The sequence below is a fragment of the Eucalyptus grandis genome, chromosome 2 (genome assembly GCF_016545825.1).
Source record: "Eucalyptus grandis isolate ANBG69807.140 chromosome 2, ASM1654582v1, whole genome shotgun sequence".
Classification (NCBI taxonomy): Eukaryota; Viridiplantae; Streptophyta; class Magnoliopsida; order Myrtales; family Myrtaceae; genus Eucalyptus; species Eucalyptus grandis.
This window is the reverse complement of record NC_052613.1, coordinates 5,359,591-5,375,861: the sequence shown is the minus strand read 5'-3', so window position 1 is coordinate 5,375,861 and position 16,271 is coordinate 5,359,591. Positions and strand designations below refer to the sequence as shown.

Sequence of the window (16,271 nt, the reverse complement as noted above, 5' to 3'; positions counted from 1 at the left end):
AATCTATAGTAATCCTTGATGATGTGTGGGAATGCTTTGATCTTAAAGAGGTGGGAATTCCATATGGAATTAAGTTGGTCTTAACCACTCGATCCTTCGAGGTATGCCGCCAGATGCAATGTCAAGAAATGATAAAAATAGAACCTCTATCTCATACAGAAGCTGAGAGTTTATTTTTGGAGGAGCTTGGATCAAAAGTGGCCCTTGATTTGGAAACTAGAATGGTTATAAAGTCCATTGTTCAAGAATGTGCGGGATTGCCACTTGCAGTCATCACAATGGCAAGAAGCATGCGAGGAGTTACCGATATGTATGAATGGAATGATTGCTTGGAGAAATTGAGAGAATCGGATATGGGGCAAACGGATATGGAAAAGGGGGTCTTAAAGAAACTAGAATTCAGTTATAATCGCCTTGGTAATCATGAAGTCCAACAGTGTTTCCTATCTTGTGCACTTTATCCCGAAGATAAATGGATTGATAAGTTCGAGTTGATAGAATTCTTTATTGACCAAGGATTGATTGGTCGATTGAATACAAGGGAGAAACAATATGTTAGAGGCCTCACCATATTGAAAAAACTGGCAAATGTTTGCCTATTGGAGGTTCATGAGAGCACGATGAGGATGCACGATTTGATTAGAGATATGGCATTGCACATCATGAGTGTGACTTCGATTGTAAAAGCAGGAAAGGGGTTGCGGAGGATACCATCCGAAGAATATTGGACGGATGCTTTGGAGAAAGTTTCTTTGATGGAGAATTATATTGAAGAATTTCCCTTGAACATGTCCCCTAATTGTCCTAAACTATCAACTCTTCTATTGAATAAAAATTCATGCTATGATTTGGTCAACCCCGATTCTTTCTTCAAACAATTATGGGGGCTACAGGTTCTAAACCTAAGTGGATGTTACCTCAAAGAACTTCCAGATTCCATTTCAGACTTGGTAAACTTGAGAGCACTATTACTTAGAAAATGTGAGAAATTGCGCCGCATCCCTCATTTAGGGAAGCTCAGATCTTTGAGAAAGTTGGACATTTTTTGTTGTGCCGGGGTTGAAGCGCTCGAGGGTTTGGAAATGCTAGTGAATTTGAGATACCTTGACCTTTCTCATACACGCATAGGTAGATTACCCGAAGGAACATTGGGGGCTTTGCGAAACTTGCAATATCTTAAAGTTGAGGTAGCAAATGGAGAAGACATTACAAACTTGCAGGCATTGGAGACACTTGTATACTGCTTTGAAGATGTGGATGATTTCAACAAGTTTGTGAGGGCAACTTTTGAGAAGAGAAATAACCTTCACTATTACAATCTTAACATGGGTCGAGAAGAATTGAAGGATTATATGAAAGTAAGTGATGATGCTCAATTTGGGAATTGTGAGAGGGGTGTCCACATCGAGAGGAGGAGTCATGCTATTGTGAGCATGGGAGGGGCATTGGCATTTGTATTTTGATTCCCCAAGATGTGCAAGTATTGAGAGCAACCAACTGCAACAATATAACAAATTTGTCTAACGTGGGTCCGTTTGAAAACCTTGAAAAGCTAAAAATAGTCAAATGGAAAAACTTGCGGGTGCTCAATGGAGGGCAAGATGAAGAAATAATCGACATTCATGACTCTCCTGCCCCAAACCCTACCCCTCCCCTCTTCCCAAGCCTTAGGATATTGATAATAAAGAAATGTCCGAAAATGAAGTATCTCTTTGGGCATGGGCCTAGATTCTACCTTCCACACTTACGAGAGATTATGATAAGGGAATGTGAGGAAATGGTGGGGATAACAGTGGCAGTTACATCACCACCTCCGCATCTGCCCCCTGCCTTCCCTAGTCTAGAAAATATTATTGTTTGTGACTGTGATAAAATGAAGAGAGTGGTGGAATCTGAGTGGCTGCCCCACTTCTCTAACCTGAGAAATATCTTAGTATACCATTGTGAGAACATGGAGGAGATAATCGGAGATCCTCCCCCATACATGCCAGTTGAAGGGATTTCTCTGGAAGGGCTTTCGGTAGACGATTGCCATAACATGAGAAAGCTATTTCCACATGAGTGCCTGCTCCATCTTCGAAATCTTCGAAGTATCAGTGCCATGGGCTGCAAAGGAATGGTGGAGATGATAAGCGGAGTGGGACAAGAGCAAGAAGGAAGCATAATGACTCCTATAAACAGCATCCCTTCATCCTCCCAATCTTCAATTTCTCTCCCAAAGCTAAAATCCTTGTGCCTATGCAATCTACCCCAGCTGAAGAGCATATGTGAAGTCCCAATAACTTGTGATTCCATGGAACGTTTGATGGTGTTCAAATGTCCAGAGTTGAACAGCATTCCTTTGCAACTGCGATTCTGTGATATTGAGGACCTTCCGTATGTTGAGGTGGAAGGTGAGGAAAAGTGGAAGATGCTGATATGGGATCATCCCGATGCTTCGGATATTCTTGAATCTCATTTCCTTTTCAATGGCAGTCGCTGTATTCTACAAGGCTAACGCAATTCACGTGAGTTATCAATATAATTTCCTTCATTCTTGATAGAAATAAAAAAAAAAATCGTAGAAATTATCAATTGTGTTGTTGTATGTTTTGTACATGTATATAAGCCAATTTATAATACAAAAAGATAAAATAGGAGAAAAAATACAAGATAAGGTTTTTGTATTTTACGTTCTAAATATTTGATCTTATCAATTGATTGAATCGATTAGTCCGTAATCAGAATTAGAATCAGAATCAAATCGAATCGTATCTCCAGCAATTGCTTAAAAATCGTTATGAAGATGCAGTAGCTCTTCTTTTTATATTCATGTAGAGAACTAGAGTCGTGCAGCGGCTTTCGCAGAATTGTCCGCTAAGAAGAAGTGAATCCCCCTAATGGTGCTTTCGAAGAAGCCCTACTGAAAGGCCTTCAGCTGCTATTTTAATTACTTGAGCATGCTTTTCTGGAAACTTTCAAGTTGCCATATGAATTACTTTTCTTCATATGCCGTGCTGGCAGAGGTCCTTCATGAGGCGGAGGAACTTGGAGATGTCAACCGGGCGGGTGGGGCTGGACCTGGGCAAAGGAGTGCGGGAAGTGGGCGCTGAAGGAGCGCGCCTAATGCTGCCTTCTGGCAGGAAATCTTGGGCATCTCAGCGACAGCAGCTTGAGCGAATTTAGTCATAGTAGCTAAATTAAAGGATCGAAGTTTGCTTTGCCCTCACAAGGCATCGCAAGCTAACAAATCCGATCCATAATTCAATAGATTGGATATGGCACTGTGTTATTCAATAGATTCATGTATAATGACGCTGAGTCTGAGTTCGTATTAGGTTTCTTAATACCCCTCTGTAATTCCATGAGCAAGCTTCGGTTATTGAGACCTCAATTTTTATGATTAGATTGTCATTGCATTTTATAAAAATTTCAGGGGCCAAATTTCCCAATAATGGTAGAATTCGATCCCTAACCGAAATCACCTACCTCGCACGGTTTGTGCATTCATTCCATCGCATTCGTGATCAGAGGCATGTTGCTTTTGATCAGCGCTACTCACGAGTTTCCTGCACATCTTCATCCATCCGAGGCGCTGGTTTTTGGCCTCTGTCCTCCCCTGTTCACGGGATATTTTGTTGAACGGAAAGAAGCCAACGTCACCGTGCAGAGACTGCTCTCCTGACCAGTCCCAGAACCACCATCGCATCATCGTCTCGTGCTCACATCACTTCATAGACTTGGACGACAACCGCTAAGCTATAAGCCGATCACTGGACAGAGTTGCTGATTATAACTGCACGGCCGTTTCACGAGGTGAGGACACCTGAGTGCCATAACTTGACACGCCGGGACACTTAAGTGCCATAACTTTAAAATGGTACACTTAAGTGCCATCATCGGAGTAAAATGGGACACTTAAGTGCCACTCCGGCGAAAATCCGGCCAAATGGCTGACGTGGCAATTTTCCGGCGAGTTTAGTCCAAAAACGGCGTCGTTTTGCCGACGTGGCAGAGAAAACGCAAAAACGACGCCGTTTCGTGCCTACGTGTAAATAATAATATAAAAATTAATTAAATTATAAAGTATTCAAAAAAATTTAAAAATTAAGAAAAATTTAAAATTTTTAAAAATTAAGAAAATTAAAAATTAAAAAAAAAGGGTGGGGAGGTCGAACGAGCGGGCGAGGGCTGAGCCCGCTGCCGCCGCCTCCCCGCCGTCGCCGCCTCCCTCGCCGTCGCCGGGAAGGGCTGGCGACGGAGGGGGAGGGTCGGCCGGGGTCGCCGGTCCCCGGCCGACCGACGGCGAGGCCGTGACCCTCGCCCTAGATCCGGGCGAGGGCTCGCGGGCCCTCGCCGACCCTCCCCACTCCGTCGCCGGCCCCCTTCCCGGCGGCGGCGGGAGGTGGCGAGGGCCCGCGAGCCCTCGCGGATTTGGGCGAGGGCCGCGACCCTCGCCCTAGATTTGGGCGCGGGCCGCGACCCTTGCCCGCATCCGGCGAGGGGTCGCAGCCCTCGCCCCTCCCGCCGCCGCTCGGAAGGGCCGGCGACGGAGGGGGATGGTCGGCGGGGGTTGCCGGGCCACGGCCGGGCCGGCCGACCGGCGGCGAGGGCCCGCGAGCCCTCGCCCGGATCCGGGCGAGGTCGCGGCCCGCCGCGATTTGGCGAGGGCTCGCAGCCCTCGCCGTCGGTCGGCCGAGGGCCGGCAACCCCGACCGACCCTCCCCCTCCGTCGCCGGCAAGGGCCGGCGACGGCGGGAGGCGGTGACGGCGGGGAGGCGGCGGCGGCGAGGGCTCGCCCTCGGCCCCCCGCTCGACCTCCCTTCACTTTTTTTTTTTTTTTTTGAATTCTTAAATTTTAAATTTTCTTATTTTTTTAAATTTTTTAAATTTTTTAAAATTAAAATTTTTAAAATTTTCTTTTTTAAAAAATTTTTTGTTAATTTTTATGCTGATTTGGAGCTCCGGCGAGCCACGTAGGCAAAAAATAATAATAAAATATTACCACGTAGGATTTCCGGCAAGGGTCGCCGGAGGTGGCACTTAAGTGTCTCACTCGAAAAAAAGTGGCACTTAAGTGTACCGTTTGGAAGTTATGGCACTTAAGTGTCCCGGCGTGCAAGTTATAACACTTTGTCTTTGTTCTCTTGCCGCTTTCACCATCACCGCGGTTCAACCGAGACATCATAACCAAGATTGAGTCATCACCGACATTGCTCACTCCGATCGTGTTATTCCGTTCCGTGGCTGATTCCAAATCAAGATTTGTTGTTGCCCCTGACAAAACCGGTGCTGTCTCCTTTCCTAGTATTCTCCAGAGCTGTTTCGCTTCTACATTTGATTCCTGCCTTTGCTCCGTTTTTTATCTGATTTTGTTGTCGTGCATTGGACCGTTGCATCGACCGATCGACCGGTCATCGCATCATGACTTTTGGCCTTTGCTTATTTGAAATTTAAGCTCATGATTTAAGTTAGCGGAGGCGAGCAGAAATGACAAACGAGGAGTGGGGAAACATCAGTCAAGAGATAAAAAGGAAACGGCAGGGATTATAAAAAGGGAGGAGATCCCTACATATATACACTTGAGCTCTCTAATTACAATCCTAGATCCCCTTAAGCTGATGGTGGAGATTCAATTTCACTATATTTACAAGATTTCTCTAGAATCAAGCATACAATTACAATATTGCCCCTAAAAATAAGTACTATGAATTTTTCTTGGGATCTTCAAGTAGAGAACAGATGATCCATATGTATATCAAATCTGGATGCTTCAACTATGCTCAGCATTCTGGTTTGGTTGATGAAGAGCTGAAATTTTTGGATCTCCCTCTGGACGCTTGGCCAATGTGATTCCGAGAAAGAGAGACAACAAGGCAGAGAGGATAGATGATGGGTGCGATCAAGAAGGTCAATGCAACGTGAGAGGTGCGAGGAAGATAAGAGAGACGAGTGAGGGACTAAGCAAGTTTATGACGACCATATGGACTGGAGTAGAGGCAGGACGGCGTCGGTCGATGTCCTCAGTGGTGGAGGTGGTCATGGCAGGCCTGGGCAGCAATCATATATAGTTTTCACGACTACGATAATCAAATTTTTTCTTTTCCAAATCTCAACGAATTGATTTTTTGTTTTCTTACGTTTAATCCAATTTTGTCCATGTATATCCGAACATTATCAAACGTTGCATAAAATATTTCAAATCCCATCCTATCATTATCCTGTCCGAACTTATCCTATTCAGTAAAATTGTCCAGCCTTAAAAGTTTCAAGACTTGCTCGATCATCCTAGCCATTCCTCAGCCTATTGTGCCTAGAAAACCTCCCGTCCGTGGAAAGTCACTTGGAAGAAAATTCTAGTTGACATGATGCCTATGGTAAGAAAGAGTGGACGATCTTGTGGGCTTCAATGGTCATTTGTCCAAGCCTGCTCTCAACATAAATCCAAAAAACAAAATCAAAACAAAGAGAACTTCGGTAAGTAAGTACACAAAATTTGAGTTAGATGGACCAAGTCGAACTGAGTCAGCTCGAGCCCTCCAAGGCTGGCCTACCAGGCCACCTTTTAACAACAAAATGTGACGAGCTGAGCCCGATGGGTAAAGCCCAAAGGTCTGGCCCAACCGGGCCTAGTCAATTAGAGCAGCGTACAGCCTGACTCAGAATAAAGGCTCCATATTTTCACTGAATAATGTGTAAAATCTCAATAACTAAGGAAGAAATTGTTGGGATTATCCCACATCGGTGATGAAAGGGGCAGCTAGTCGATTTATAAGTCCGAGAGAAAGCCTCGTCCTTCGGAGTAGCGCTTGAAGGAAAAGAGATCCAAAATCATTCGACAGACGTACATTTATTTTATAAGTTTGAGAAAGCTTTCCCCTTTGAATTAGCTTTTGAGGTGAAAGATGCCCAAAACTACTTGACAGAAATGCATGCATTTACTTATTCTCAGCCATTGCTCATGGTAGACCTTTTTGGTCCTGAATCAGAGCATAATGCAGGAGAAGAACCCATGTGACAGAAATTGTCTGAATTGCATTGCATGTTTCACCACTCACGTGACAGTACTCCCAGCAGCAACAAAAGAATTTGGCCCAGCTCGCTCTTTTTCCCCGTGTTTCCACTTTCCACAACTGTGCTTTTCTTAGATCATGTTATGCAGAGAGAACAAGAAAAATGTAAATAAATTATCCCTATTTCCTTTTATTCAAAATCTGCACTGGAGGGGCACCAATGTGCAAAACAAGTCCAAAAGAAGTGGCATTGTCCACAATTCCTGTTTCATTTTAGGTAACAACTAAGAAACTTGGGTCAACAAGACAATGTAGATGGATGCCGCAGCAGAAACTAGTGCTTTCATTGGGTTGGTAAGTTATAAATGAACTCTGAAGTAACGGAGTATTAGCACATTGTTGATGTTGAAGCAAAACATAAAGTATGTTCACTCAGTTAATATTTTTAATACCCTCTAAGGTTAGCAGCCAAAAATCAAACAAAAGGAGTCAGATAAATTTTTCAGTTAATGTCTGCTATTTATATGTCTTAAAAGAGGGGACTTATACTCCTGGTTCGTTGTGTAGGAAAATCAATTATGCCCTCCGAAGACAGAAGTCCTTTTAGAGGAAATGATGCTTAACCTTGTTATAGGAATGTTAACCTTGGACATGACAAGACACGGCAAACCACCATGCAATTGATTTAGACTAACTTGACCACTACTTTATTTTAGTGCTATAAAAACCGATAATCCCTTCAATAAAATCCCTAATATTTCACAGAAAGGCATATTTTTCCCATCCTCAATAATAAGGCTAAAAAGACATGTTAATGTCTTCTTGAAGTTGTGCATAAAAGAGGTCAAAAAGAGCACAACACAGAGAGAGACAGACTACAGCTATGTGTGCCCAAATGTTCTACTGGTGTCAATTCATGCAAAGCAAAACGACAACACTCGTTCGAACCTGAGGGGTTTTCGGAAAAAGGCTTCACGTAAAACTTGCTCGCCAGCATCCCCAGCAAGAAAGCAGTCACTCAGTAAAAAAAAACTTTCTACAGCAGAGAGCTATCAATAGCCCATTTTGCCCTGTTCTCAAACTGCAACTTCCCTCGCATTGTTCTTACCAATTTGTAAGCCTTTGCTTGAAAAAGAGGCACCAAGTGTGAAGCAGAAAGTGAGCCAAAGTACGGCTATGTGAGTGAACGATCTACTGGTGTCAATTCATGCAAGGAAAAGGACATTTATCACCATGTAACCGTTTCAATTCCACAGAAACCTGCAAACAAAGACTTACCTGCAACCATTATGGTTAAGGAAACGTAATTGAGAAGAAAGAGAGCTTTTCCAACAGATAGCTATCAGTAGTTCTTTTCCCCTGTTTCTCGCCCCACTCTTTCCTCACGTTTAAGCGAGTTACCCATTTAAAGCATTTGCATCAAAAGAGATCGGATCATACACAGAGAGCCAAAGTACAGTTATACAATGAGCCTGAATGTCTTTCCTAATGTCCTCCGTGCATGAAAATGAGACATCATTGATTAGGAACCTTTTCACAAAGACATAGCCGGTGTCTTTCTCACCCATATTTCCCTCGCTTTTAAGGGGGTTACCCATATAAAGCTCTGCATCTAAAGAGATTGTACACAAAGAAAGCCAAAGTGCAGTTATTCCGTGAGCCCGAATGTCTTCCTGGTGTCTTCCATGCATGGAAATGAGACATCATTGACTAGGAACCGTTTCATAAAGAAATAGCTGGTGTCTTTCTCGCCCATATTTCCCTCGCGTTTAAGCAAGTTACCCATTTAAAGCTCTGCATTGAAAGAGATCCGATTGTCCACAGAGAAAGCCCAAGTACAGTTGTACCATGAGCCTGAATGTCTTCCTAGTGTCTTCCATGCATGGGAATAAGACATCATTGACTAGGAACCGTTTCATAAAGATATAGACGGTGTTTTTCTCTCCTGTATTTCCCTCGTGTTTTAGCGGGTTACCCATTTAAAGCTCTGCTCGAAAGATATCCGATTGTACACAGAGAGGACGAAAAAACAACCATACCATGAGCGTGAATGTCTTCCTCATGTCTTTCATGCATGGAAATGAGGCATCATTGACTAGAAACCGTTTCATGAAGACATAAATGGTGTCTTTTTCGCCCGTATTTCCCTCGCGATTGAGCGGATTACCCATTTAAAGCTCTGCATCAAAAGAGATCCGATTGTACACAGAGAAAGCGAAAGTACAGCTATTCCATGAGCCTGAATGTCTTCCTGGTGCCTTCCATGCATGGAAATGAGATGTCATTGACCACAAATTATTCCATAAAGATATAGCTGGTGTCTTTCTCGCCCGTATTTCCCAAACGTTTAAGCAGGTTACCCATTTAAAGCTCTGCATCAAAGAGATCCGATTTTACAAAGGGAGAGCCAAAATACAGCTGTAACATGAGCCTGATTGTCTTCCTGGTTTCTTCCATGTATGGAAATGAGACATCATTGACTAGAAACCATTCGACCAGACTAACTTACAACCTTAATAATTATTGAGAAAAACAAAACTTAGTGCACCTGGATTTTCTGTTAAACAATGCTTTAGAACACTAGAGGAGAATTTACAAATGGCCAAATTATGTTCTAGGGTGCATCCAGCATTACAGCCATAGTGCACATTGCTCTAAAAATTACATTGTGAGCTACGGCTGATTATAAGCAAATGAAAAATCAGTCACTTAAAGAATGAATGGAACTATCTCCCGTTTTCTACATTACAAGGTGGCATCTTAAACAAAGTTAGTTCTCAATCCTTTACACCTAAATATTAGACAGGCTAGACAGATGGATCTTCCAGTTACGAACTCTTTGAAAACAGGCTCCTCGTCATTGCATCCAAGTGATCCTACTGTCACCTTGCTGTCTTCATCAATACCTCAGCTTTTCTGTCATAAAAGAAATTGCACATGTACTTAGAAGAATGGTGCAGTATGCTATTTTTCCTAATATTTACTGGTGGCAAGTATTAAAATTACTCTGATTGCTTCCAATGAATTATCGTTACATCTTAACAGAGTTTCCTGAAATTGAATCATGAAATAAGAGTGGCACGATAAGAATGATCTTAGAACAGGCTATGCTCATTGATGTACTAAAACGAAAGAAATGAAAGGAAAACAAATTGCTTTCTCAAACAACCATCCTAATTGATCTTTTCCTGGTGAATATCAAAGGTCGGCAAGTCTCGACAAACATGTAATATTAATTTAGCTTTCACCGTGATGTGATAATGTCACCTAATGATAGTATGTCAAAACCTTAGAAGAGGGAAGCTAGCATCAAACTTGAAAATACATATCCACAGTGGGAACTTGCCATAGGTAATCAAATAAACACGAGATTGCACCATACAATATATTGTGTAAATTGTCAACTGGACGACCAAGATCCAAAAAAGAGGGCACACGCTTGCTCCAAGCTCTGAGACTTCCCAGACAGTGGTTACATAATAAAATAACCAAATGTGATCTTAACTGAATTTCATTTCTTTCCCTAAGGGCTTAACTGCATGATCTTGAACACAGACTGAGCTTATCGTCAAATGGCTGGCCAAGGATCTAATAAAGATGTAGTGATCAAAGAAACATGGTTGCCAAAGCTCTGAGACCGCCTAGACACTGAACAAAAGAGAAGTAGCCAGAACTAAAACGTGTTTCGATTGAAAAAGACACTTATTGTGGAACTACTACACAGAGCATACATTCATGTTTACAACTGTAATTGTAGGACTGTCACGCCTATTGCGAAAAAGATACTTACAAGGATATGTAAATCGCTAACATTCATGGCAGTTTCCGAAAGATAAACTTACTAGGCATTAGGATTCCAAAATATCATTTATATGCAATGTAGATTTAAATTAGAAATTCTTTTAAAATTTACAGCATTAGTCGAATCAAATCTCTAGGACTTTGATTCTTAACCTGAGAACCATAATGTCTATCGGGCAGTCTTTCAAACACGATCTAATGGCAAACCATGAGAAATTGAATCGTCAATTCCATGATAGCCCAGAACTCAACTTCTACAGCACATTGTTTTGCCTTTTTCCTTTTTTATTCTTTTTTTTTTTTGTGGTGACTTGCTACAGGTAATGTATTCCCTCCATAGATTCAACATTTAGATGCATATACCGCTGCCTTTATTGGTCCATCCAGGATCTACAATTTCATGGCTAGCACTTCAAGGTCATGAATAACAAGAACATAAGGATTTCAATTTCCTTTTGTGCATAACATGAAATAATGTACAAGGGATTCAAGGTTTGCTTTCTAACTCACACAAACACTTGACATGCTACGCCTTTCTACTCATTAGGCAGCTCAGAAAAGATACGTCTTTATTTGACAAACATCAGTTCATGATTTCATGTTAGGCTGCTGCTTTCTCAGACCCATCTTTCAGTGCATATACAACTTTCTTTTGGTTTATTCATTCATTTAACATCATGCATCCTGTGCTTTCCATTTGGTTCATAACATCTTTTGGGATATGTTGATTATGAATTTGTTCAACAAATACATCTGGTTGCCAAGTCGAGAACATTCAACACATGAGATTGGCAAAGATTTGTACAGTTTGCGGTGATGCCTCAATTTACTGTGAAGAGCAGACATTTTTACATCATTTGGTGCTTCCGATATTCACACGTACCTCTCTACATGGCACCCCCCTTGGAAAACTTTAGAAGGTGAATACGACAAGAAAGACGCAATGTGAAAAAACAGAATATGTAACGGAAGAAAAAGAACTCTCCAGACCCTCCTATTAATTTATTTGCAAATCTAGATTACTGAAGAGCAGAGATTACCATCCAGCTGACACCTTTCTCTATAAAAGCCGCCCCTTCCATTGAGCTCAAGCGGCGCCACAGGAAGCTGCACCAGTAGCCTCAGCAACCCATCACAGCACAGTTGTACACGAAAGTACCTGATGGTTTTCTGGCTAGCAGCTTCCACTGTGGTGGCCCTTCACTGGGAACCCAGGAGTTGAGTTCAATAGTTCCACCCGCTGAAGCCCTGGGTCCGCCGATAACAACTATCCTCTCTCCACATCCCCGAAAAGCGATACCCCAACCGTTCGATGACATGGCACGCTCTGGCAAGCTCCCCACTGTAGACCATGAGTTCCTGACCTTGTCATACTTCCTGACCTCCTTCGCTGCATGATCAGCTGCGTAGAGCTCATTGTTCACCACCGCAAGGAGGGGAGGAGCCTCAGCCGCAGAAGGAGCCTCAGTCACCCCAGTCCCGCCATTCTGGGCTGGGAACATATTAGGTATCTCCCTCCATGTCCTAGTCTCCATATCGTACACTTCTCCGCAGGTGAGAGACTTCATGTTCCCTGGTCCAGTCCCGCCGATCACGTAAAACTTCCCATCCATGAATACCCCAGAGCACATCTTTCTGGCTTTATGCATGTCTGGCAGCATCTTCCACGTTCCGGTGTCCGAGTTATATAGCTCAGCGGAGCTCAGGACTTTGCCTCTTGGATCACAACCACCAGCTAGGATTCCGATTTCTCCAAGGCTGGCCGACCCGAACAAGCACCTAGGCACGTTCATCTCCATGCCTGATGTCCAAGTGTTCGTCAGGAGGCTGTACTTGTATATGATATGAGACGTTATCTCCCTTCCAAAGACAAGGAGTTCGGTACCGACAGCCAGCGACTCCTTATCAGAGAAAGCGAAACACTCGTCCGTACTCATCTTGGGCAAGTGCAACCAACGGCTACGAATGGGATCAAACGCGTCCCACTCGACGCAATTGCAGGAGAAGTACACCCAGTGTTCGACGATTCCCATTTGCCTTCTCAGCCGGTAGAGCTCGCCACTCTTGATCAGAGAACGAAAGCTCCGGTTCACAGCCGCTAGGGAGCCGTAATCAGACCTCGAGCAGCGGAGGAGGCAATTGATGGAGTTATCGCGGCCAATCTGATGGATGAGGGAACTCGAGTCCTCTTTCTCGCCGGCTTGATGCTTGTCACCAACTCGAGCAGCTTTGGAGACAGAGCGATCCTGAGCACGCCGCATCGTATCCCACCTGTAATGTGTGTCCAGTGGCCTGGAAAACTTTGTCAGTGAGAATTCATCTGCATCATCCAATTGTTTCGAATGCTCAAGCACACGAAAAGTATTATAAACCCATCTGCTCTCTTCCTGGCACGAGCTAGGCAAGTGTCGCATAACAAGGTAAGATAGAGCTTCCAACATGTTTGCCAGACTTTTTCTACTATCCAAGTCCAACGAGCTTTCCTTCTTGCTCATAAAAAAACACAACGCATTTCGAATCAGTAACTAGTCCGCATTTATAATGGAACCAAGCACAGAACAATCTACTCGACCTGATACGCGATCTCCGGTGGGAATCGAGCAAAGCCACTCACGCATTTTTCAGAAACCAAAGACATCCCCGGCAGGAACTAGCCATAAACTCACGCAAGAACAAACTAAAAGCGGATCTTCGAAACTTTTTATTTATATCCATGCAAATGCCAGTGCCAGAACGAATCAAAATCCCGCAAGTTCCCGTAGCCCGGAATTCAACGTCTAAACGAAACAAAGACTTCACGCTCATTCCACACTCGGAGCGGATCGTAATTACGTGGGAGGCAAAAATAAATAAAAAATAAAAATCGGATCTTTAGCTGCAGAGAGAAGACGAAAGTCGAATAAAAAAGCACCGGAAACGAGAAGAACATGCAGCAACCTCCGGCACCCAACAAACGAAACGGAACAGAATTCGACCGGAACGCATTCACGCCCCCAAAACGCGACGCCAAGGAAGCCGCGGCCGACTCAAGCACGACGGACCCGAGATTCCTCCTCCCTCACCTGAGCCAACGAGAAGAGAAGAAGGGACGCCGGCGGGCATTCCCAGAACCATCGGGACCCCGGAAAACGTCGTGGCGAGAGAGACAGAGAGAAACAGAGGGGCAGAGGAGGAGGGAGAATTTCCCCGGGCGGCCGAACGCGAACGCTGGCGAACGGGGGAAGGGGGAGAGGAAGATGGAGAAAAAATCTCGGGAACGATTCAGCTGCGTGCGTGCGTGCGTGCGTGCAATGCAGAGAGAGAGAGAGAGAGAGAGACAGGAACAGAACAGAAACAGAGGCAGATGCAGGGGAGGCAGGGAGGGGGAGGGGGAGGGAGCTTACGCGTTGGCTAAGCGGGATTTTCTTTTTCTTTTTTCCCTTTTAGTTTTCCTTAAAAAAAAATTTCTCCTTTTTTCTTTTTTTTTTTTTGGTCGCGGGTGGTGTCCTGGAATTTGCGTCGCTGTCGCTGTCGTCGTCGTTGCCGTCGCCGTCGCCGTCCCGCTGCGGTAAATGGCGCTATCACAGAATCCTCTTGCCCTCTCTCTCTCTCTATCTATCGCTTTCAGTGCAGAAAATTCACAGAGCCCTAAGCGCACTTTCTCTCTCTACCCCTCTCTCTCTCTATCTCTGTGGATTCTCCACGCATTATAATTTTTTTTTTCTTCGGTGGTTTTGGTGGGGGGACCCCCTTCCGGGGTCACGCCCCGTTTTATAGTCGCGGCCGGCCCGCGCGTGGGCGAGGGAGGGCGGGGAGCCGCGCTGGGGGTCGGCCCGCGCGTGGCGTCGCGTGCGCCCGAGCCTCGACTGGGCCTCGGCTCTTCCCCCGGGTCCGTGGGTATGTGATTTCCTCAACAGAAAGCGAGCGACGTGGGGGCCCACGCGCCACGTGGCCCTTCTTCCCCGCCGAGAAATTTTCCTTCGAGTGAACATGGGGCAAAAAAAAAAAAAAAAAAGATTTGAAATTACTACAATTTACTCATGAACTAATAATCGAGTTACAAAATATCTGAAACTGGGGCACTGAAATCCCAAATTGATCCGCCTTCCATTAGCTTTTTTGCCCAACATCACTTGTGTGATTAGTAAAATAGGTGTCATGAACGACGTGATTTTAGGGAAAACAAGATCTTAAGAAAATGAATGTAGATTGGAAAAAATCTATCGCTTTTTATCCCTTATATTTGAAAATTTTGCCTAAATTATGCAATCTTTCACCACAACTTTATTTTTAAGATTGAGAGAGATCTATCATAAGTGTATTAATTTAAGGTTTTTGTGATATGAAAATTAATCTAAGATGGATGTGAGGGTGTATAAATTTGAGATTTATGTGATGTGAAATTAAATTTGCCTTAACATGGCAAAATTTAAACCCTCGTTCTTTTGACAAAAATGGTTGAAAAGAGTGCTTGATTATTGACGGAACATGCATAAAGAGTAATAAATTATATTTTCTTGAAAAAAATTGAATTTTTATATAACATGAAAATACCAAAATATGAGATAAAACGAGATTTCGACTCAAACATGTCGAAGATGTAAATCTTTGAAAATCAATTATTGAGATTCATTAAGACTCCATAAAAACTATAAATTCATATCTCCGTTGGAATATATATAAAAATAAATATTGAAAAGATGTACAAATCGCCACAAATTTATAACACAAGATTCATTTCGGAATTTTAATTTTCTTTTACTACAGCGATGAGAGCGTAAGCACAAGAATTCCACATCTGAATATTATGAAATTCCGTGAAGCGGTTGCCAGCAATTATAATAAGTTTAAACCGACGAATAAAGATGCGTATTAATATTTAAATGTTTTAACAAGAATTGACGAGATTATGGCGGGGCACCGGAGCCGGGGACGGGGCACCGGAAGGGGGCCGGGAATCGGAACCGATAACGGCCGTCCGCGCAACGTGCTGCGGCAAGCCCCCACGCGCGGCGTGCAGGGCTTGCTTGTTTTGGTGGATTTTTTTCGGTTTCTTTTCTTTTATTTATTTCTTTTTCCTCTTTTTTGGCATTTTCCTTCCCTTGTTTTTTTCTTTTTTGACCTTTTGCATGAGGGAAATCCGATTTTCCATTTAAGAGCAAAAAGAACCCGGGAAATCGTGAAGCGGTGGGGAAAATTTTTGTTTGAACGTGGGCTCACGATTTTCATGTTCTTTCGAGGGAGGGCAGTTTCTTGTTTTCCTTTTTTTTGTTGGTTTTCTATTTTGTGTCAAAAAAGAGAGAGCAAATTTGGTGTGATAAGGGTTTTCAGTAGTTGGCGGATAATAGGGAAGTAAATCGCCCTTAGTAAGCACTAGCTCCAATTTAGGGGAAAAAATCGGGTTGGAATTGGTAAATATTTGATATTATAGTCCAGTTAATTGGGTAAGGGCATAAGTGGCCAATGAATAGAAATAGTGGGTACACGACATTTTTTTCG

General features: G+C 43.5%; 2 protein-coding genes across 2 annotated transcripts; one reads left to right on the top strand and one right to left on the bottom strand.

The window, feature by feature from the left end:
- The first annotated feature begins 221 nt into the window (after positions 1–221).
- Positions 222–1,463, top strand: LOC120290440 (probable disease resistance protein At4g27220). Its single transcript, XM_039306704.1, has one exon. It carries the CDS (start codon positions 222–224, stop codon positions 1,461–1,463), a length of 1,242 nt encoding a protein of 413 aa, XP_039162638.1.
- Positions 1,464–9,493: 8,030 nt separating this feature from the next.
- Positions 9,494–13,972, bottom strand: LOC104419436 (F-box/kelch-repeat protein At1g74510). The gene is made up of 2 exons (XM_010031100.3): positions 11,834–13,972; positions 9,494–9,908 (listed from the first exon to the last, which is right to left on the bottom strand). The coding sequence occupies exon 1, from the start codon at positions 13,286–13,288 to the stop codon at positions 11,915–11,917; it is 1,374 nt and encodes a 457-aa protein (XP_010029402.2). The 5' UTR covers positions 13,289–13,972; the 3' UTR covers positions 9,494–9,908; positions 11,834–11,914.
- Positions 13,973–16,271: the final 2,299 nt, after the last annotated feature.

What these genes read in the sequence shown, in the direction of transcription:
- LOC104419436 (XM_010031100.3), bottom strand. Translation starts at nt 13,288, where the DNA reads ATGAGCAAGAAGGAAAGCTCGTTGGACTTGGATAGTAGAAAAAGTCTG.
- LOC120290440 (XM_039306704.1), top strand. Translation starts at nt 222, where the DNA reads ATGGTTATAAAGTCCATTGTTCAAGAATGTGCGGGATTGCCACTTGCA.